Source organism: Acipenser ruthenus, chromosome 17 (assembly GCF_902713425.1).
Source record: "Acipenser ruthenus chromosome 17, fAciRut3.2 maternal haplotype, whole genome shotgun sequence".
In the NCBI taxonomy this organism is placed as follows: domain Eukaryota; kingdom Metazoa; phylum Chordata; class Actinopteri; order Acipenseriformes; family Acipenseridae; genus Acipenser; species Acipenser ruthenus.
In genome coordinates this window covers 22,320,902-22,344,777 of record NC_081205.1, presented here as the reverse complement: position 1 = coordinate 22,344,777, position 23,876 = coordinate 22,320,902, and the positions used below count along the sequence as shown (strand labels likewise).

Sequence of the window (23,876 nt, the reverse complement as noted above, 5' to 3'; positions counted from 1 at the left end):
AAGTGCACTATATTCACTCATAATAATCATGTCGTTAAAACATAGACGGTAATCCTAATCAACCTGTGCGAGACCTCCCCATCAGAAACCATACCAAAAACAGCGCCTAACTGTTTCCAACACGGGGGGGGGGGGGGGGGGGGGGAAGCTCTCCCCAGTGGTTGAATAAGAAAAATAAAAATAAAACTACAATTACTAAGGAAACACTATCGCAGAGAAACAGTGCAAAATAAGCTTTCACCACTTTTCAAAAACAAAGAAACCTGCTGAGGACATTTTTGACAGTTTCAAAATATGGGATAAAGGGAGGCTGTCTGTCTGTCTTTCTGTATGTCACACTAACATTTGTACATACATCTTTAGAACCACTTATTTGCTAGAAAACGTGGGCATTCTTTAGCAAAAGAATGGATATTATCATGAGACTCTGACGTGCTTATTAAATCAGACTTGAATGGTGTTGCTAATGATAACTGCTACACATCTGTGTCAAAGTGGTTTGCAGTGTGCAGGTGTAGTGGTGATGTGGTGCTCTGGAATGATAGACACTAATACAGCTCACAGTCAAAACACAGCTCTTTAGTCAGTGGGGTTGCTTGTCTGGCAACCTTAAATAATAGTACCTGGCTATACACAACGTGTATTGCACAGGTAAAAACATAGGGCACAGTCCCGAAATAGCAATGCTGTTCACACACACGCTCCAATAGTGCATGTTCCTTGTGCAAGTGGTGATTCAATACAGTTAATGGCGACAACAATGGTGTAGAGTGGTCCGGGGTGGGTGCTGGCTTTTACCGACAGCTCCCGGATTAGTCAGCCATCTACAAATGACAAACGTAAGAGTTATTAGACAATACCAAACAACACAAAACACCCAAGGTTCTACAGGACTTTTCATAATCATAACAAAGGAACAGATCGTTCAACCACATTCCCTGGTATACCTTCAGTCAGGCCCCCTTTGGTAGCGAGTGCATGACTTCGCCCCCTTTTTGGATAGCTGACTTCCAACTGACCCTGGAATGAACTGTCAAATCATCAGTCCGGGGCACACTGTTCCTGTTATACTGTGCCCTCACAGGTCGGGAGGGAGATTGACTCAGATTAATTTGCTCTGTCACAACATCCAATTAAACAAATGTTCTTATGTTAAGGGCAGATTACTGTACATGCTTATTCCTCCTACTGCAACTGCAAGAGAACTGAACAAGGGCACCACATCAATTTCCCTGGTGTCTTGATGTACGCTGCATAACATACGTGACGTTTCACAATTCAGTTTCATAATATACATGGCGGTATACCCATAGGGTATAATGGGATTTCCTGTGTATGCCAGAGTTTCCGATGCAGAGTCTGGAGAGGTTAAGCAGATGTTGGCTGGGCTCGAACGCAGTACCTAATGCTCTGAAACCCCAGCTTTTAACCACTTTTGAGACCTGTTGCATTACCTCATTTATGCAGCAGGGGTCACTCTTGTACCCTCTTAACCTGCACCAGAGTTGGATTTGGTAAATGCAACCACTATGCCTGCAGCTTACCATGTTAATTATGCATTCCCGTCGCCTCACCGTGGCTTTTAATATTACTAAATCCCAAACCCTGAATAGAATAAAACACACACGGTTGATTGTTATATATTGCATTTATTGCAGACAACAAAAAGCCTTGCTCATCTTTTCACAATCCCAACCACCACTTTATAAGAGAAAAAAAAAACCCAACTTCCCTTCATTTCACACCATAACCAAAATTTAAACAAACAATTTTATCTCCAACAGATACATTTTTAAATGGAGCAATAGCAGAGCCTACAGATATAATAAGAAGCTTACCATACAAATAGATCAAACACTCCAAGAGCAAAACTGTTGGGACAATTTCAAAGAACATAAGATTAATCCAAGAAACAAAACAATTACAGAACAGATATTACATTTCATGTATGCAATAGTAGTCTATCCATTTCCGTTGTAAAAACATTACAAATCAAATATCACACGAGAACAAGTTAATACGGTTTCTTTTGACTTGTGACAGACATTACAATTCTTTCTGTGAAGATACAAGTGAATACCATATAATTTAATAGATTTTTCATTAAAAAAAAAAACAAAAAAACGTAAGTATTTATGCATCTTCATGCGCCCGCATACTTTAACCTCAGCAATTTAGATATTCAGTTACCACAGTTAAACCTATGTCTAAATGGAGATTAAACTGTTCAATTAAAACTGTCCAACAAGCATTCAAAACATCACATGAACATGAGTAGATGAATAGGGTTACTTAATTAAAAGGATTCGCAATACTGTGAAGCAAAAGTTGCGCTTCAAGGATTCTTGCCAATGGTTTGTAGAATACGAGTTTACTCAAGGCACAGGTTAGCCATATAAAATTTACAAATAAAAAAAAAGTTGATTACTTTATTGGAATTAAAGAGTCCTAAAGAAATAAAGAGGAAAATCTAACCCATTTAGGTTAATGTTGATGAGACACAAACAACTTCAAGCCTTGCAATAGTTCGTAAATGCAAACAATATACAAAGAATGTGGGAAACACTGTTCCCGATAATTACAGACACCTTCAGTGTGAAATATGAAGGTCACTGCCCCCGATATATACACCTTGGTAGGCAAAAACTACCTTCGTTTTTTACATTATGGAAGACACTGCTCCCGATAATGTTGTTAGGATTAGAAATATAAATGCACCAAAACTGCTTGACCAGAAACTGCAAGCTCTTTTAAAAACTACCTTGTTTAGTGTTCAAGGTGTAAAAGGTGGAACCAGCAACACAATTTATAAATCAAGTATCATCTTCATGCTTATTAAAAAATATATATGATCTAAAACCAGGATTAAAAAATGCAATACTGCAATTATTTTGCTTAACTTTGTAAGCTGTTCAAAGACTAGCAAAGTGAGCAAGACTTTCCAGTGCAAATCAGTTGGGTCTTTTGAGCAGGTAAAGCATTTAAAAAATGAAGATAGATGTAACAGTTTACATTTAGTTCATAGGCAAACCTAGACTCAATTAAATGTCGTTATTTGTAAATGTTTCATGCAACTGCAGTTTCTGGTCAACATTTTGGTAACAAGCGTGTTTCTGTAGCAGATGCTGCTTTTATTAAAGTGACAGTATAACTGTCATAATTATGGAAGGCACTGCTTCCGATAATTATCTTATATAAGAAATAGTTTTAAAAAAAAAATACTATTTATAGTGAACCCTGTCACTGATAAATAAATAACACAAATAAATATCTCAGTGCCAGACGGTGAAGACATTTGTTTCCTGATTTTTTTTTTTTTTTTTTTCTTTTCTAACCAAATGACATTGGCCGACAGGAAACAAAAGCTCACATTCTGTATCAGTAAATTTGGTAACAGAAATTGCTTTTCACATATTGCCTTGGTAGGTGTATTTTACACTTTTCTTACATTTCGATCCTTATTAACAGATAGCTGTCATCAGGCATGTTTTAGCTATTCACGAAACATGTAGGTAGATAAAAGAGGCTTTCAAGAAACGCAAATCCATTGGCAAAAATAAAGCCAACTGCTGAGTGCACTGCTCAGCTAAATGAATATCAATTTGACACATTTAACGTTTAAAAAACAAAAACAAGATAGGCAAACGTTTCAGTGGCCAATGAGACATTGATTGTTCATACAATATAAAATGCACCAGATTTTGCAACACTGACCCGCATATTCTACATCTTAAATCTTAAATGAAAATTTAACTGAACAATTCACATGCAAGTTTAAATTACATACCTTGCCTACTGATGCTTCCTCTATCTAGTTCTGGCTAAAATCTTTGCTAACTCTTCATTGTATAGTTCAAACAATACAAAAACTATAAAGGGAAAAAAAACACACTGTACTGAATGTTAGCTATACCTAAATTCCAGTGTTCTCTCAAAGGCATAGTTGGATTTAGCTCTTGTACATGTTTCTTTGTGACAGAAATTAAAAAAAAAACTGGGCATTTTCTCCAAAGGGAGATGAAGCTTTAACTTTATCTTATTAATCGGACAAAACAAACAAAAAAAAAAGAATCCACTTTATGAGCAGCTAGCAATTATGGCATTAAAAATGATAAGCATGTTTTGCTGTGTGTAGGCTAAATTTAAAATGAGTTTTACCGGTTTGTAAAATGTCAAGCCAATGTTTTTTTTTTTTTTTTTTTTTAATGTGGGTTCAATCTCAGCTTGCCTTTAGAGAAAACACTGGACACCAATCCAAGCATTTAGAATTCGTTGTCTATGTCCCAGATGTCGCCTGACAGAGCATTGGCAGCCCCCTGTATGGTCCAGGTGGCCAAGGCTAGCTGATTTCGTAAGACGTCCATGTCGAGGTCTAAGGTGTTACCATTCAGGAGGTTAAGGTTTTCAATCAGAGACTTTAAAGTGTGGGGACCAGAGCCATAGAAAATGTGGCGGAAGGGAGTATCCTTTGGCGAGACGTAGGGAGAGAGGAAATGGTACTCCACCTATTCAAAAGAAAAAGAATAGTTGATTCGATTAAAATCAGCTCAGATGAAGATTGGCTGGATCAATTTCCAACAACAGTTTTCAGAATATAAAACTCGCACCCTTTTGCAAATTCTAGTATCTGCATGTTATATACAAGATGCACAGAAGGGTTTTCACAGTATACCAGTAATCCGTGCCGCCACTGTCCTTAGTAACAGTAGCTGTCCTTGTTCCTCATGAAAAAAAAACAAACAAAAACAAAACACAAGCTCAAATTCAAGGACTAAAGTTTAAGAGCTGAAGTTGAACTGGAGTGGCGCTACAAACTAATCAAATGAATTAACAGCACAATAGTCACACTAAAAAATATAAGTACACAACAATGCCTGGGGCAGCATTGTTTACATAAGAAAGTAAGCAAACACTGCTACTGAACTAAACATTCCAATACATTAACATTACCTAAATAACTAACATTTGTGTTTTGTTGTTTTTTTTAAACAGAATTGGGAAGATAATATTACCCTCATGATCCGCTCGTTTATGGCTCGACACATTTCTGCATCGTTCAGGTCGCTGTTGAGAATGTCGTTTTTCAGTGTTTCTGTAGCTCGGTCAAAGTCACCACGAGCAGAGGACAGCCACTTTATAGTCAAGCCTGCTTTCTGGCAAAGCAAAGAGAGAACAGTCCCATTAGACAAAACTACCAAGTGCTTGAATTTACAAATGTAGAACCATTATGCTTTCTGGATCCTTGCATGACATTTCAAGCAGTTGACAAAGTGTTTAGGGAACAATAACGCCAGATATGGATGGATTATTATTAAAGATTGAAATTTATCATGGAAGCTCATTAACTTTTGGCATGCATTTGAAGGACATACAAGACAGGATACCTGCTAGTAGTGGAGTTTTCCAGTTTTATTTCTTGGGTACAAAACTAAAATAATTTAATAAAATGTTTATGCTCTTACATGATCCAAATCTGTTTAGTTTATTCCAACCCAAGTTGTTATTCAGGCTATTAACTTAAAAGTAAAAGTATGATTCTTTATAATCACACTGCATGTGTAACTAAACAAAAATCCTGAATGACAGGATTTTTAAAAAATATATATTAGGGGCGAGATGACACACCAAGGTCACGATACGATATGTATCACGATACACAAGCCATGATACGATTCGTATCACATCGTTGTCCATCCATCCATCCATCAACAGTCCAAAGCACATTTGACCATTGTTCCATAGTCCAATTTCTGTGTTTTTGTGCATATTTTTAGCCTTGTAGTCTTGTTCCCCTTTCTTAACAGAGGTTTTCTAACTGCAACACATCCTTTAAGTCCTGATTTCAAGAGTGGATTTTTGTATTTTTTTAAAAAAAATTTACAGACAATGACACCTGTGCCTTCTGCCAGTTCTGTTGTCAATGCAATGCTTTTCTGCTTTCTATTCCTTAAGGATATTATCTTCAAGTATTGCTCATCCTTGTTAGATAGCTTTTTGGGTCTTCCAGTCCTGGGTTTGTCAATTACAGGTGATGTTTCTCTGTACTTGTTGATTATGCTTCGGATACCACACCTTGAAAATCGAGTGATGCAAGCTATTTCACTCAATGTTTTTCCTTCTTTATGCAAATCAAGGTTGTTATAACAGTAGAAAACACTAATGGAGGCTTTGAGTAAATTGTTGATGCTCATAATGTATCAGAGGAGAAAAATGCAACATGTCTAAGACTGCACTATGGGCTTTTGACAAGAGTTCAAGCAAATAAGATAATTTAAGGCATTAACCACCCAGCTGCTTACCCTGCGATTTCCACGTGGAGCGCATGCAATTCCTAATTTGTCACTCCCGTGAGAATAGTGTGCAGGCGCTTCTATGTGCATATGCAAAGTTTAACACGTCTTTTTAACGTGCTTCAATGAAAAAATAAGAACACTGTATTGTATGATAATAAGAACATGTGTATCTACAGAGAACAAAACAAGGAGATTTCATTATTTATTTGTTGGTGTTACAGGTTGTAAGGAAGCCTTGTCAGGTTTGGTACTGGTGAAAATGACATTTATTTATTGTACCTACACTTCAGATAATTCATATAACAGCGCTATCTATACACCCGTGCCTGAAACTGGGGAAGATACTGTATATGACATGACTGAAAATTTGTGACGCAAGTTTTCTGATGTATAGCTGCTAAAGACTATAGCATTGATCAGGGTTTGAAGTGCGTCTGCATTGAAATCTATCACACAAGAAATAATTTCTAAAAAGTGATATGCCTGCACAAGTATTATAATGTAATTTTAATGCTGCCATTGTAAAAAATGTTACTTACACTTATATAATGCTGCCATTGGCAGGAAAAAAATGATGTTATGTTGTGATCTATACTATAATGCTATCATTGTAAACACATTGTTGTTATTTAAGTTCTATTTAAATACTGTATTTCCATTTATCATAATCGCAATAAAAAAGTGTGTATTTAAAAAAATAGCAAAAATTATTTTAAAAACTGTCCAAATTGCTTATTTGAGGGCTAAGAATGACAAATCTGCAATTTTTTTTTTTTTTTAAAGAGCATTTTTAACATGGAAATTGCCCAAATAAATGGGCAGCTGGGTGGTTCATGACAATATAATTATACTAAAACAGTATTGAATGCATTATAATAAAAACAAAACAAAACAAAACAAAAAAAACACACAACACATTCAATTGTGCTCCAATACAATTTAAATAAATACAATTTTAGCTACTGAGCATTTCTTACCTTCAACTGTTTAGCAAATCGATTGATCTTCAATACAGACGAGTACAGCTCCCCGTTGTATCTGTCAAAGTCCAGGGAGAGCTGATGATCATGGGTCAGCCTTAACACCATCTGCCCAGCCACATTTGCAGCAGCTCTGGCTATGTCGTCTATCCTGTTTCCTGTGCGAGCATTCAGATTGCTCCAATTGTCTTCTTTGGTTCCAAAGTATGGATACACTCCATCATTCTGAAAATATTGAATACTCTTGTAAGTTTTATGAAAACAACTTGGAAATACAAATAAACTGTGGGAATTTTAAAATTAGGAGTCATTTCAAAAACGTACCGTAAACCTGAAAGAAAGAGATGGTATTCCGGAAAATGCTTGGAAGGCATATGACGCATCATCCATGGCCATTGGGACAATTCTATGAAAATAAAGGTTTATCTGGTTTAAGATTACATTGATTTTTTAAAAAAAGAGAATAAACTAAATATATACAGTGCTCATCCGTTGTAACACGCCTCGTTATAGTGTGGAATCGGTTATAACACAGTAGAGTAGTGGCTCCCATTTGCTCCATAATGCCATTACAGTAGCCCTTTTATACTCGTTATAAGGCGGAACACAAATAGCACGGTCTTGTAACTATGGCTCCCCACTGTAGCGTTATAAATGGTGAGCACTTTATCTTGTTAACTTTATATAATTTGCTGGCTCATTTTTGCAATTTGTCTCTCTTAAAACCTGTTTCTCTTAAAAAGGAGGTCAAATCTGATACATTCCAATTTGGGATATTAGTTATACACAAGTAAAAATATCTGATTTTGGAGTCTCCATATACCCCACACACTCTAATACTATCATGAACTGTATGTAATCTCTAAATGAATGAAAAAAAATAGTAGTTGTGTTCCAAAAGTGTTTCATACGGCCAGACAAAGGTTGCCTCCGTATCTGCTACTATCAATAACTTGCGCTAAAGAATAAACCAGGAGCACAATTAGCCAAGAGGTTCTCTGTATATATGCAAAACCCCACAGGCTGCATCTACCACATCCCTGTCTTATACAGCTCCTCATACTTACAATTAATACAAAAAAACCCATGTGTTTTCAAAATAAAAAAATTTAATATCTTACGTTTGCTTCTCCCAGCTATCAGCACCAAGTTTTTGGTACAACGTCTTACTGCTGTCCAGTGGAGCGCTGACCTAAACAGACAGCAAACTTTCATTAACCCTTTGACGACTGGGACCATGTTAATACAATCATACTGAAGTGGGCTTCTAGGACCACGATCGTGTAAACACGATAAAAAAAGCACTTTGTTTTGATGACTTACAGGGCCAGCGTACTTTGCTGTACAGGCTTCAAACACATATCATTGCATAATGGAGGGACTGACGTTCATTTCCTGATTTTTTTTTTCACTGAGAGGAGTATTTAGTGTCTAAAGGGTGCAGACAGTTTACAGTAGCCAGGCTAATAAAAAAAAAAAGGGAAACACTGTAAATCTGATGTATTAACTTATTATATTAGAACATTTATTCTGTCTCATGTGTTTTAATATATATGTTTTACAACATTTATAAATATCAAGAAATGAGTGGATATAAGCATATACTATTTTATGAACTATTACTATTACCTTATTACTTATAATAATGAAATGGATAACTTATTTTATTCATAAATATTTATTTTGAGAAAATTAAATCGAGAGTAGTGTCCGTTATTGCTTATAGAGACACTGAGAATAAACGTGTATTATGTCATTGCAATCACTCCAGTGAAACAATGTCTTGTAATTTGCCCCAACATCAATATTTTTCAACAAAAGTTTCAGGAAGTATTGTAAGGTCTCTCGGATCATAGAATAACACGTTTTTATACATGTATCTCCAAGCAGAATACATAATAAAAAATATTTAACTTAAAAAAAAATATATATATATATATATGGTTTCTGAATTAGTGACTTTATAGGAAGAAAGTCTAATATAACTACAGCCAAAAAAAACGCCTGGTCCTGGGGGAGCATTCCACTGAAAAATGCTTGGTCCTGAAAGGGTTAAGACTCAAAAAGCAAAAATAATGATAAAAGGATAATGAAGAAAGGATAAAAGGCTACACAAATAGGATGCATAATAAAAAGTATAAATGCATGCAAGAACAAAATTTGCATTCTGTGTGTAAAAGCCATATGGTTTTTATTATTTTGCCTGCCAGCAAAATAGGATTTTTTAAAATTAAGAGCTATCTCGTTTGTTATTTAACACTCTTCCATTAAAAAAAGTGTTTAACCTACAGCTTTTATTGTGGGTCTCATTTTGGGAAGGATTCCCAAGTCTTGCAAAAGTAGCATACAACCTCCCTTGTCAATCCCAATGAGGTCTCTATAGTCTATATCAGGGGTACTCAACTCTGGCCCTTGAGATCTATTCTAGTCCTGGTCTTTATTCCAAGCAGGTCCTAAATTAGTTACTTGCCTCTTAGCAGCTTCACTTAACTACGTTAGAACCTGTTTGAAGTGAAAACCTGGGCTGGAAGGGATCTCAAGGACCAGAGTTGATTACCACTGGACTATAAATCTTGAGAGATGTCCTAGCCAATGGAAGGACGTTTAAAGTACAAATGTCTAACAAGGTACCTGCAGTTATTTTCTCGTGACCTACTTAAGAAAATTATAAAAACTACCTTTTTAACAGTGTAGATTGTTAGACTGTAAGAAATAATGTAACTCAGTGTTTGGCCTTGAACAGATTTACCACCTTCTCAAAACATGTGGAAAAAGAGAGCTCTGCCTATGTAGGACTTCTATGTATAAAAATTAATAAATATTAAAAAAAAAACAGCAGCTTTTGACCCCCTAATTAAAATTCTACAGTTCTTGACAGCTAGAAGTGATCAGAGTCTACTAGATTAGGATGCACATGCAACCCAGGCTGCCAAATAGCGACCTCTACCTAGTGTTGCAGGTACTGCTTCAGATTGGGAAGCAGGTTAGAATCGGAGGTCTGTTTCTGTCTGTGATACAGATGCAAACCACTCCAAACAGTCTCATGCTTTCCAACCCTGGTCCAACTTGCAATGGAAATCTTAAATGTTTTTCTTTTGTTTTACGTTTTGATCCTAATTTATGCAGAATGTAATAAGAGAAAAACTTTTTTTTTCATAGTACAACACCCCCTTTTTGAAATTAATTCTATCTGACATGTTTAATCAAGTTAAATTTGACAGTTTTCACTTGCTTGTTCGTTAACTCCAACAGGTAAAAAAGACATAAGTAAAGTACACATCTGTACACACTAGAATTACTAGTTTTTTTTGTTTTTTTTTCTTATAGTACTGTATGGTAACCTTTGTTTTGCAGTTATTTCACTGGGATAAATAAAGGCCTTCAGATTTGGTTCTACTCTGTTAATAATAGAATAGAATATTCATAATCGGAAAAAAAAAACAAAAAAAAAACTGCACAGTGCACTGCCCAGGTTAAGAACACTGGTATCAATCATTTATGGTATGATCATGTATTGGAATGAAATTCTTTACCTCTTTTAGGGTGTTTCCAAGAAGTGTGTACAGCATAGGACTGGCAGATGCTTTAAAAGTTTGAGAGCCTAAAAGAATGAATACATTTTTTTTTTTAATACAAAAAATAAAATACATAAATATACTTCCTTATACAAAAACAATATGTTTTAAAATATATTTGATATTTCAGTTGCAAACCGTCTATCCTTAAATTATTTTAAAATCTTTCTATTTCATGTTCTAAACTTACCCAGCACTGCAGCATCAAGGTTTATGTAAGCAAAAGCTTTCAGGTGCAACATAGACAGGTAACCCTAAAAAAATAACATAATTGAAGTTATTGATCTATATGGTAAATATAAAAAAACAAGTTTGTCGTCAAGCCATCTTCACATACTAGTTATGATCACAGCATCTTTACCCAGTATCGAGACCAGAAATGCACCTATAGAACTTACATATCTGAATAGTGTTTTTGAAAGTAAAAATTTACATTTTTTCTCTCAAGGAAAATGATAAAAAAGAGTGTAACTGCACAGCTTGTAAATGGACTTGCAGGAAAGATCCATTATGAAGACATTTTAAAATTGGATTGCTTTTTTAAAAACACAAGACTGATAAATGATCTAGGCATGCTCACCTCCAACCATTCAGTTGCACCAACACTTCCAAAATCGCCAGCACTCCAGCTTGCAAAAATAATGCTTCTTCTGGGTTTGTATCCATCTGCAGAATTGTTCATGGTTACCTTATTTACAACAACAAAACACACAGCAAAGGCAAGATAACACTAAACCTATGAGCTAGTTTCTACTGACCTTTTACGACTAAGTCTGAAAGTGCTTTAGCCATCTCCACCAGCAAAGAAGTTCCCACAGCTGATTTGGCAACACCTGGACCCCAAGAATCACGCTGAGCTCCAATCACAACATAGTGGTCTGGAAAAAAAATGTATAAAAAAAATGCTTGTATTAAGTTAGGGTTTTAACTCTGCCGATAGCAATATCATGCCCAAGTCTTCAGCAGTGTGGAGTAGTGGTTAGGGCTCTGGACTCTTGACCGGAGGGTCGTGGGTTCAATCCCAGGTGGGGGACACTGCTTGTACCCTTGAGCAAGGTACTTTACCTAGATTGCTCCAGTAAAAACCCAACTGTATAAATGGGTAATTGTATGTAAAAATAATGTGTTAAAAAAAAAAGTAATTGTATGTAAAAAATAATGTGATATCTTGTAACAATTGTAAGTCGCCCTGGATAAGGATGTCTGCTAAGAAATAAATAATAATAATAAAAAAATACATTTGAAAAAAACAGCCTAGTCATTTTCATCAATTCAGAATCTGCCCAATAACAAGCTATTGAGCCATATACTTACAGTGCTTCCTCTTTTTAATGGTTTTATTGGAAGCCATAGTAAAGAGACTCTCATAAGGATGAACAGAAATAACAATGCAATTGGTAATGGAATGGCATTATCAGGAAAATTAGAGCCACATCTTATAACTGCTTCCACAACATAAAGGCCACCTAATAATGAGGAAGCACAGAGAAACAGCTGTGCAATTAGACTGAAGTTCTGAATGTGGTGTCAACATTTTTCTAGCTCATAATAAAAGGACATTAGGAATTGTATGGCCATGGTCTCATGCATTAACATAAACTTTGCAATAAAATGTTGCCAGTTGCCAATATCTAGTCAAAACAGATCCTGGCACATGCAAGTGGGTGACCTTGGAATACAACTTCCATTATGATTACAGCAAAAGGACAAATGACTATCCCAAATGGCAGTCAGGGTAGGAGTCGGCATGCTTTACAGTCTGTAGCCCATTTTTTGGGCAGGAAAAAAAACTTACATTCATTTTTCATTGGCCACCCATTACTGCACCATTGTCATAGTAGGTTACCCAAATTACCAGATGCATTGCTTATGAGACATGCTAGTGGATCTAGGCCTATAAAAACTTTGAATCCCATTTTGTATAAATTCATGGTATACATGCAAGGATCAGGGAACAAGGAAGTGTTACACGTGGCCAGCAGTAGTAAACACTGGCCAAAAGGCACTGGCCAGGTGTAATTATTTCAGAGGTAACATGTTGCTACATGAAACAACCGACAGCTTTATAAAAAGTTTTTTTAACCTGGATCAATAAGTCCTTTAACCACTCCAAATACATTTAGGATCCTCTTTTCAGCAACTTCATTGTTCACCTCCACTTCCACCTGGACATTATCATCATTTCCCAAATTGTAGGGCGGAGATAAAGTTCCTTTCCATTCCGAAGGGGCAGGCTGTCCTGTCATTTTACTGTTGAGAAAGAAAATAAAAAAAATAAAAAGTAGCCATGAAACAAAAGCAATAGCAGAAGATTGAGGGATAAAGAACCAGGTTGATAACAGCATCTCTCTTTTCAATTATAAACAACCAGTGACAAAGGGCAGTAGGCCAAAACTCTTGTCCCTGAAGGCCTGGTTCAAAAATGAGCATGATCACAAGCAACATTAGCTTGGTCCTACCCCAGTAGATAATAGTCCACCACACAATTTGGCTGGAGTAGAACAATAAAGAAAATGTTCTATATTACAGAGTATAATATCATGTGTACACGTTTGTTCAATCCCTGTACCTACTTCTGTAAAAAGTGAAAGTAAAATAACAGGCACTATATAGTGTTTAGTATGGGTATGCTGATACTTGTATTTTCAGAGTAATTAACTTTAACCCTCTGCAGTCCATTTATTAAGTGCGTGTCAGGTGCGTCAGGTCCAATTTATTTTCACACGTGCAGTTAATTTTAGACGCGCTGTTTAAAAGTATTTTTTTCCCCACAGTCAAACGGGTTTAAAAGGCCCTGTATATCAACAAAACACTCACTAGGCATCTCCAGCCCTGTTCGTTCGATATCGCTTTCACATATGCTAAGAAATAAATAATAATAGTCGTACATACCGATCAATCACTTGTTTTATCACCAAACTCCTCAATAATGCGATCCAAGTCATTATTTTATTACTATAACATCTCAAAAAAGCTCTGCAAATGTCCGTGGTATTCTCTGAGCGCTGATGCAGTATCAGCCAGCTTGTTTCCTTATGGCCGCCGTTATCTGAAGCCAGGGGCAAGTATGACTATTCATGAGAAACGCCTATTTTTTTTTTTTTTCGGCTTGTCTCGGCTCCTGTCGCTCCCACTCGGCCATTGAATGGTTTTCTCGGCTTTTTCTGGAGAAAAAACGACCAAAAACCCGTTTTTTGCGTCTTTTTGATGATGTCGGACAGGGTCCGACATTGGACTGGATAGGAATAATTGCAATGTCGGACCAGGTCCGACCTAGGACCGCAAAGGTTTAAGAAGTATTTATTGGCAGGTATTTAATAAATCAAAAACACAATTAACTTCCGTTGTGAGGGGTAGATGTTATGGCAGTGCAAACATAATGCAATTTGCATTTTCGTTGTGACAATTCACAGTATACATTTTGTCATATGTACTAAGAGAAAATATGGTAATTAAGAGAGCCGCAATATGCGTCATCTTAGCGAGATCTCTAGCATTGAGAGATTTGTGTGTCATTTTTTCAAAAATAATGAAAGGCAGTTTAATCCCACCAGATTCTAATGTGTGTATATCAAAAAGCTTTTCATAATCATTCAATAGTCCGTCGCTAAACCGTATGTTTGTCTGACATAAGGAGGTCGGGTTTAAAAAAATGCAATTAAATTGCACACACATCCATTCGTTTATTTTTTGATCACGACAGGTTCTATACTTTATAACACTGTCAAATTGTTATTGACCAATACTCAATAATTGTGTAAACAAAGGACACTGATGGACCATTGTTTTATGTTGCATTTAATTAATACCTACTTCAAATTTCTTAAAGATAATAGTTTCGGCACACCTCTATTGTTTATCGAGTTGGAGTTTTGCAGAAAAGGTGTATAGTACCAATATAAACACTACAAGGGAAATGTGAAGAAATGTACCATTACCTCATCAGCCGACGAGCTGAATTTGTTGTGATGGTCTGAGCAGGGATGCTGGGAAGCCCTGAGGATTGTGCAGGAGGAAACTGAGTGTGGTTAAATGAAGGAAATCCTGGGGTATATGGGTCACCAGTGCCCAAATGAACCTGTAACAAAATGTAAAATATCTCCTTAATCGCTTGCTCACTATCACTCGCTCACTATCACTCGCTACAACAAGTAGGAGAACAGCCGAGAAGAAATAATACATTTAAAACTAAAGACGAGAACTCAGAAACAAAGAGGTTCATTCGAATAACAGCAGAGTTTAAGGAGATGCCATTTCATTGTCTTGCTCTTTTAAAAACAAGGAAAAACACTTGCTGATATAAATCTCAAAACCTTACTTGCGTTGAGTGGGAGAAACAAGACAACATCAGATACCTAAATTTCATCTTAAATGGGTAACACTGATCAATATCTTTATTTTGAATGACTTATTTTCCTTTGCTCCATGCTTGTTGTAGCAAGAGTGATAATGGTGGCTGTTTGTTTGTAAATGTTTTTAACTTTTGTATAGTTTAACCCTTTGCGGTCAATTTATTCAGCACGTCTCAAGCGCATCAGGTCCAATTCATTTTCACAAGCGCAGTTTATTTTAGACGCGCTGTTTAAAAGTATTTTTTTTATCAAGTTCGCTGTATTTTTCATATACCTCTTCATAGTCGTACATACCGATAAATCATCTCGTGATCACTTGTTTTATCACCAAACTCCTCAATAATGCGATCCAAGTCATTATTTTATTATTATAACATCTCAAAAAGCTCTGCAAATGTCTGTGATATTCTTTGAGCGCTGGATGCAGAAGCAGCTATCTTGTTTGTTTATGGCCGTGTTATCTCTGTGGTGCCAGGGCTATGTGTATTTTTCAGATACGCCCCAACCCCCCTTTTTTTCACCGGCTTCTCTCGGCTCCTATCGGTCTCACTTGGCCATTGAATGGTTTTCTTGGCTTTTTCTGGAGAAAAAAACGACTAGAGACCTGTGCTTGACGTCTTTTTGATGATGTCGGACCTGGTCCGACATAGGACCGCAAAGGGTTAAGAAACTTAGAATATATAATATAACAAATAGGTCAGAAAATATCACACAATAATATGTCTCTCATTGGTCGAGACATATGTGATAAAATATTCTGACCCATACATTATTCTCTATAATGAACATGCACATGCACTCACATGACCAAACACATCTGTGTTCTCAGGCATGTTATAGTCAGCAGGGTCTAGGTAGATCAAAACTGCAGCTGCTTTCACTTTCTGAGCATTGGCAACCTAAAATAGGAATAAATAAAAAACAGTCATGGGTCAATTTCCAAGTCATAATACCAACTAAAAATCATTCTTTTTTTTGTGAAAAATGGTTTTCCCCCCCAAGAGCATAATGTTAGGGGAAATTCATCTTTACTTTTAGGTCAAAGGGTGTTGTCAGTATCACTGAAATGTGCAGAGGTTAAAATGTTATTTTTTTACTGGACAACACCAGTCAAGGAAACTGAACTGATAAAACACAGTCATCTTCAAAATCCATTTGGTAGGTAACACAATTTTATAAACACTGGCACGATGTGTACATACACCAAATGTAACATTACCCCAGCAATCACATGAATTATTTATTTTACAAAATGCAACAGCAAGGGCAAGAGAACTCACCTTAGCGGCAAAGCTTATTTGTCCACCTCGAACAATGACAACACTGCCATTCACAGTAATATCCAAAGATGTTAATTTTTTAAAATCTTCTTCCCTTCCATAATTAGCATAAACCAATTTACCCTGCAAAAGGTATGCACAACTATTAATGTCATCTTAGCATAGCATTGATTCAGGGTAAAATAAAGACAGTGGTCAAACAACTTGGATCAATCAAGTTACAAAACAAACATGGAACAAAGTAGAAATCTGAAATACAATAAAATCCTTATTCATGTTACATAATCATTTGCCTGGGGCCAAAAGGAAGAGGCAAAAAAATATGTTGGTTCAAGGGGTAACTATAAGGGTGGAAATGGGGGAGGTGGAGGGATGGGAATGCATCAAACAAAAGAGGGGTGGGGGTACCATTTAATGTGTGAAGGGGCAAAACATCATGGCATAACTTTTTTCTGAGGCAGTAGGAATAATTCTGATGAAGCAGCCAAGATTCATAAGGCCTGGGTGCGAATCTGTCACACGTATTTTTGTTCACAATAAGTTTGCCTTGTTGGATTTTAAAAATCATTAACAATTTCACGATGAAAACAACAAAACATTTTTTTTTACTTAGATATTTTAAATAATCAAAATAATTGTATAGTTCTGGTCAAGACGAGCACTTAATAAATAACTGTGTGTTTACCGTAGCTTGGCCTGCAGCACTGTAAGCCAGGTAACCCTTTGGAACTTCAATAACTTCAGGTATTCCGGAACCCAAAAATGTTACTTTGTTTGGAGTGCTAAAAAATAATAATAGTTATGTCACTATAGGGTTTTATCATGTCAAAACAAACAAAGTTAACTTGGTGGACATGCAAAGGTGCATATTCAGTAAAATGTACAGCTCATTTGACTATTTGCTTTTTTGAAAGTTTTCTTAAAGTATACCTCACCCCTGATTTTTGTATTATTATTATTATTATTATTATTATTATTATTATTATTTTGTTTTTAAATGTACAGTAATATTAGCTTCATCACTGGAATTATACCTTGTATATCCAAAGTAACTGAAAACATAATTCACACTGACCTGCCAAGGGACTGAAGCTTCACATAGTGTTCATCATTCCAGACACTATCCAGCCCAATGTTTTTGAATTCGTTATACACACTCAAAGCAAGTTTTTGATCACCTTCAGAACCAGCCTCATGGTTTGCAGAAAAGGCCCTTCAATAAAGATAAAAATTAAATCAGAACAGAATGCTAAGGAAATGCATTGCTTTCTTTTTAAACAGAACTATTTAATATGGGACAACAGCAAAATGTTACAGTACTTCTTAAATCTTGAATGCAAAGAAAGCTGCAAAGAGAAGCTAAATATTGTGCAGTGCATTCTGGATTAAGCTGTAAATGAATTGCCATTTGTCAGTTGTCAAATCCACAAGTATATTAATAAAACAGCATAAGTAGTAGTCTATACAAATAAAATCTAAACTGTATACAGGTATACATAAAGGTTAAGCAATTTAAAGATAACAATTACAGCAGCTCACCTGATGCGGGATTCAAAACTTGATACTAAAAACTTGCTTTTGAGCAGTTCTTTCAGCTGTTTCCATTCAAGGACAGGCTGAGCGGCTTCCAGAGTCGTATCACTGTCATCCTCACTTAGCAGTTCTTCAATGGTGCCACAAGAAACACTGTCCGCATTGGAACAGCCCTGCTCTCTTGTTGGCATTCGCCCGCGATACGATAAATAACCAATAAGAAAGCCTGGCATGAAAGAAGAAAAGGAAAAAAAGATGATTAAGATGTTGTGGCAATCATTTTTTAAATGTATTTTTAAAGAATTCCATTTCTGTGTTTTTCAGTGCACCTGTGGTGCCTTAATCATGAATCAAACTGAATTTTGTGGTGATTTTCAACTGTAGGGTCACTGCACTGTAGATGTCTGCCCACAGTGTGCATAGGGGTACCATTTTATTGAAAATTATAAATGTACTATGCACTGTTTTTCCTCCATAGTTTTAGTAATCCTAGTACACTTTTTATTTTTACAGTGTTGTGTGCCGACACATAGTGGAATGAACACCCTTAAGTATAGTGAAATTGCAGTACCCGTAGAAATATAGATTTCAATTCATATTTTACAACTATTTATCAATTGTCAAACCCACAACTTACCTATTAGGAAGATAAGCAGAGTACAAACAATCATAAAGCAGATGCTTTTGGGGCTGCGCTTTGGCTTCATAATGCGAGGGTCCCTGTGACCTCCCATGGAGTTTCCAACCTCATCGTCCATCTCAGAATTTGACAGTTTCATCTCCACTTGGCTATTGTCACCTTCCATATGCTGGGCCAAGCTGAAGCGGGTATACGTGCTTGGCTCCCCATGAAACTATACACGAGAAAAGGCAAAAGAACACCATGTTGTGAGCATTTTTTTCAGGGTCCAACATAGGACCGCAAAGGGTTAATTTACATGACACAAGGTGTATTTACTGTACATAAAAAAACACAAATTAAAAGAACTTACCAAATTGTATATAGTTGATCGTGCTGTATCCATTTTCAACTTCCTGGACGTTAACAATATCACAGGGTCTAAAAAAAAAAGAAAGAAAAGAAAGAAGCTATAGTTTTATTTAAAAAAAAAAAAAAAAGCTGCCGTAATATTAAGGCTCTTTTTACAGTGGGTCTGTTTAGAGGGTTTGGACCGAACTCGGTACGGTTTGGTACCTTTGTTGTGAAGTGTGAACAATAAAGTCTGCTTGGGAAACTAAGTAATAGGTGGTCTCGATCCATTTGGCAAGTGCACAGAGTTTGGTTTGCTTGCTAAATCGCAATGTGAACAACTGCTGGACTCGGTCCTTTTGCACACAAGAAAAAGTATACAAAGTAACCTAACTCAGAAGTAAACATTGTGCCTGTAGTTTAGTTCAATAGTGAGCTTCTATTTAAAATTATCCACAACCTAAAATAAAAAAAATAGCTTGGAGGGTAACAAGATCAACCTGTATGAACGACCACTTCAACCACAGCTTCTATTAGAGCACAGTTACAAACTGGGTAGCATTAAATCCTTTGGTCAGATTGGTAGAGTCAGCTAGGAATACAGGTCATAATGTTCTGCAACTCTTATAGCCTTATCAGAATTCCTAGGCCTTGAGAAAAACAATGCTAAACAGGAGTATACAAAGTATGGCAATGAAAATACAAGCAAAGACATTTGTGAATAGATAGATGGCACGCCCAAACAATCCGTATCCTTCTGCCAAGTATTTAAAACAGGAAACTATCATTATATTTTATAGCGTACTGTACTTGCTGGAATTATCCCATTCATTAGAACTACTGTAAAATTTAGCTCTGATTTAAAGAGGAAGCATTATTTTAGCAAAAGAGAAAAATGATAAAGAACAATTAGAATTGCTGCATCTCTCACCAGGAAAATCATACTACTGGTACAGCAGGAAAAAAAAGTGTGGCAGTTTAACTGGAAGTCATTTACCATAATAATTTAAAACAACAAGGAAATAACCTGACACCTCACTCAAAGCTGCTTTAAATATATAACAAAATGGTAAACCAAATGACATTTATTTATATTAAACTGTACATATGAAAAACAGGCTTATGTTCCTTTAAGGAGAATAAAGGCCCTTGCAGCAAATTTGTGACCACATGGCACAGCACTGTGCATCCTGATATTCCACTAATGAGCTACTGAAAGAAAGACAAAAACTAGATTCAAAGAGCCAAGTTATCTTTAGATAATAATGCCTGTTCAATAAAACGAGTGGCAGACCTGATATCCGTGTTGAAACTCGACAGACCACATGTCTGTTTTAGATTGAAGGAATCCATACTGTAGCACTGCATCTTACACCCTTTCTTACCAGGAAGTGCCACTATCAATGGTGCAACAGCCTTTGTAGATCAGACCACACCTGCATTACATGAACACGGTACACCCATTCCATCTTGACACTTACAGTATTTAACCAGTATACAGTGTGACAGTGCACATTTCAAAGTTTACGACTAAATGAAATACTGGCAACTCTGCACAACACACAAAAGTGTTTGTCCCCCCTCCCCCCCAATGGATTATACTCATGCAAATAAAGCATAACTATGGAGTCAAAGGCCAATTCCACGTTATGCATGCAGCCTGCATTGTAATGTAGGCTGAAAACTTGATGCAACACTTCTTTTATGTTATACATGTATAGCCAAATCTTCCTAAAGGAACATTTTCTTGATTACAATTTTAAAAACCCATAAGATTTCCAGTCTTTAATGTAGCTGTAACACATTTAACATGGAATAGACCCAAAGAAGATTCTCAATTTCTTCATTGTTGTTTTTACTGAGAGATTTTGAAGTGCTATTTGTTTGTTTTTTTTACATTGAATTGATTTGTCCTCATGTTTGTAATTTTGCTTCAGTTGTATCTGTTTCAACTACCCCCAGACTACCCCCTATGTAATTTAATTGACCTTTCTGCTCCTTCCTATCTCCAGACTATCACTTCTCCCTATACCCCCTCTCACCCCCTTCCCTCCTCCACCAACAGATTAGCTGTACCTCCTTCCACTCCCCCGCTTCCAGAGCCTGCTCCTTCTCCATCCTTGTCCCTCAGTGGTGGAACAACCTACCCATGGATATCAGGACTACTCAGTCCCTGACCATCTTCCGGCACCTCCTCAAGACACACTTGTTCAGACAGCATCTGTAAACCTCACAACTCTTGACTATACTGGACTATATGGCACCCAATTGTACCAATACTTGCATTAGCTTGTACTTGCACTGAACTGCTCCATCCCTCCCATATTCTACTACTGCTCTTAATTAAAACTACTTCCTGTATCTTGTATTTGATTTTACTCTTATAGGTATCCGTATTCACTTTTTTTGTAATTACTCTTATTTGAAATCATTCTCTTCCATTTACCGTACTCTGCTCTTATCTGCAATATGATATTCTGTAATGTGATATTTAATGTGATACTTTGTACTGTGATATTTTGTAACAATTGTAAGTCACCATGGATAAGGGTGTCTGCTAAGAAATAAATAAATAAATAATAATAATAATAATAATAATAATAATAATAATAATAATAATAATAATAATAATAATAATAAATGGTAAATGTATCTGCTGCAGCCCCATGTAAGGTTATACATACATTTAGTTCAACAGATGCAATATTTGTTTAACAAAACATGATTATTATTTTTATGTTCATATTATAGGCTGCCCCTCCGACTAGACCCCCTTGTTGTAGCCCTGCTGAATTTTACCAGACACTTTATTTTGTTTATAATTTGAGAAAGTCTCTTTATTGTAAAAAGATACAATTGCATGAGAAAACTTAAGGTTGTTAAACTTATCTTGTCTGAAGGTTTACAAAACAACCCTAGCAAATACAGTTTGAAGGTCGTTGTGCTATGGGGGATAAAAATAACAACTGTAATGTCCATACAAGGTTTGAACAATTAAAGCTGTATAATACAAAAGACATTTCCGTAATCTTTTCATCATATGAGTGGACTTTTCTTACATATGCCCAACGATTTCAGTCAAGTGGCCCAGTTCACCTTGGAAAGACGTTAAAGACACAATACCAGAAAATGATGCACACACTGGCCTATTGAATCTGGCAGTGTGCCTGATTTGGGGATTGAGGGCTGGGCCAAAGAGGCTGCGGACAGAAGGGTTTATTAATTATTATTTGTATTATTATACTAACTACAAAAAGTATGCAATTACATGCCCCTCAAGGAGCCAGATATTTTGAAATACAAATGCAACTACAAATATAAATAAATCAATTTTATATATACAGTACCCAGTGCATTTTTACACCACGGTCAACTCTTTTCCTTCCTTACCTATTCAGAAAACATAGCAAGTCAGAAAACACCTAACCAATGGGAATCATGCCAATGCCATTCAAGAATTTAACAAACAAGTCATTTTTGTGTGATCATTTACAAATAAATAAATAAATAAAACATAGCTTTTAATTAAACATTGTTTTATGTTTCACTACAGACAAGCTTAGTTTTAACCCCCACCACAAACTCTAGATTTTTCATCATGTGACAATCACATTGGAAACCTCTAGAACTAATTCAGGCATTTTAGCTCCATTTTGATACCACTAAGGCACGGGCCTTTGGGATTAAGTACATTGGACACAATGAAACTGCTCAGATGTTTAGACTAACAAAACGATTTTCAATAAAAAAAATTAAAAAAAACCCTAAACAGTGCTACATACAGCATGCTTTATATTTTAAAAACCAAATTCAATAATAAACAAAAAGTATGTTATGTCTCTTAATTGCAACAAGATTTTTGTAAAATTATTAATAACGTCAAGATTACAAACAATTGCTGCACTGAAGCAACTCATCACAGAAGGCGGCCATAAACGATACAGATGTCAAATTAAGGTCAAAAGAACACGTGTTACATAAGTAATATACTACCATAGCATCTGTGCTTTATAAATGATTAACTATCTGCTCTTACAAAGACATAAACGATACACTGTAAATGTTTAACTTCAAAATATACAACTTGAAGATCAGATTCTTCAGTATGCAAATTGCAAAATGTATTTCACTCTCAAGGTCAATGACAGCGCCTCCAAACCGAATTGAAATCTAGAAGCAGCAGCCATGTGCCGAAGTAACCGGATTTTTGTTTCGGCTTTAATTAATACAAGTAGATTATTAAATTACACCTAATTTAATTACAATAACAAAATCATTTTATAGTATCATGTTACGTTGTTAGCCAAGTCTCTTTTCTTTAGTTTAAATGTAATGTCCACGCTTCATATTACTTCGGTTCTGCATCCACTGCAGTTCTGTACCTTTGTTGTACGGTGCACCAGAATTGTTACAATGTACAGAATAAAAATAAAGACACATCACAGTGCATGTACTAAACACACAACAAATACATGTAAGTTACCTGTCAACACATGCGCTTAAAATTAGTAAAGCATGCGCCGACATGCTGATTGTAACCCTACTGTATTTATTATTTTAGTATTACATTATTATAAGATACATATGCTGCAATCAGGATTATGATGCAGTATAATGCAAATTAAAAGTATCATTTTTTTCTGGTTAAAAATAAATAAATAAAAATGTTCACAAGTGACGGTTTTCAGTGTTTTTTTTTGTACCCCAAACTCCAATATAGATTAACCTGAATATAGTTGTGTTTATTACCTAACGGTCTTCTCTTCTTATTTGGCTTTCAACCCCTCCCAACCCAGCTCAGTCCTGCAGCTTCCACCAGCAAGATTACCCTCTCATCTCCAGTGCCCTCCTTTAACTGAAAAGGCGACTGGAGACCCATTACATCACTTCCGG

The 23,876-nt window shown here is 36.0% G+C and overlaps 1 protein-coding gene across 8 annotated transcripts; it reads right to left on the bottom strand.

Annotated features, from left to right (window-relative positions):
* Positions 1–558: 558 nt before the first annotated feature.
* Positions 559–23,866, bottom strand: LOC117423218 (transferrin receptor protein 1-like). Of its 8 annotated transcripts, XM_034928583.2 has the most exons (22): positions 23,733–23,866; positions 19,006–19,073; positions 18,651–18,867; positions 18,020–18,239; positions 17,556–17,693; positions 17,166–17,262; positions 16,481–16,603; positions 16,004–16,099; positions 14,787–14,926; positions 12,932–13,098; positions 11,607–11,726; positions 11,429–11,514; positions 11,039–11,102; positions 10,807–10,874; positions 8,395–8,465; positions 7,598–7,679; positions 7,271–7,498; positions 5,013–5,153; positions 4,385–4,505; positions 1,839–1,871; positions 1,545–1,605; positions 559–824 (listed from the first exon to the last, which is right to left on the bottom strand). In XM_034928583.2, the coding sequence occupies exons 2-21, from the start codon at positions 19,036–19,038 to the stop codon at positions 1,592–1,594; spliced, it is 2,259 nt and encodes a 752-aa protein (XP_034784474.2). In that variant the 5' UTR covers positions 19,039–19,073; positions 23,733–23,866; the 3' UTR covers positions 559–824; positions 1,545–1,591. The 8 variants fall into 8 exon arrangements, 5 of the variants coding, with proteins under 5 accessions (XP_034784474.2, XP_034784475.2, XP_058846113.1 ...); XR_009307582.1 differs by lacking the exon at positions 1,545–1,605 and having other exon boundaries at positions 3,788–4,505; XR_009307583.1 differs by lacking the exon at positions 1,545–1,605 and having other exon boundaries at positions 4,229–4,505.
* Between the last annotated feature and the right edge of the window lie 10 nt (positions 23,867–23,876).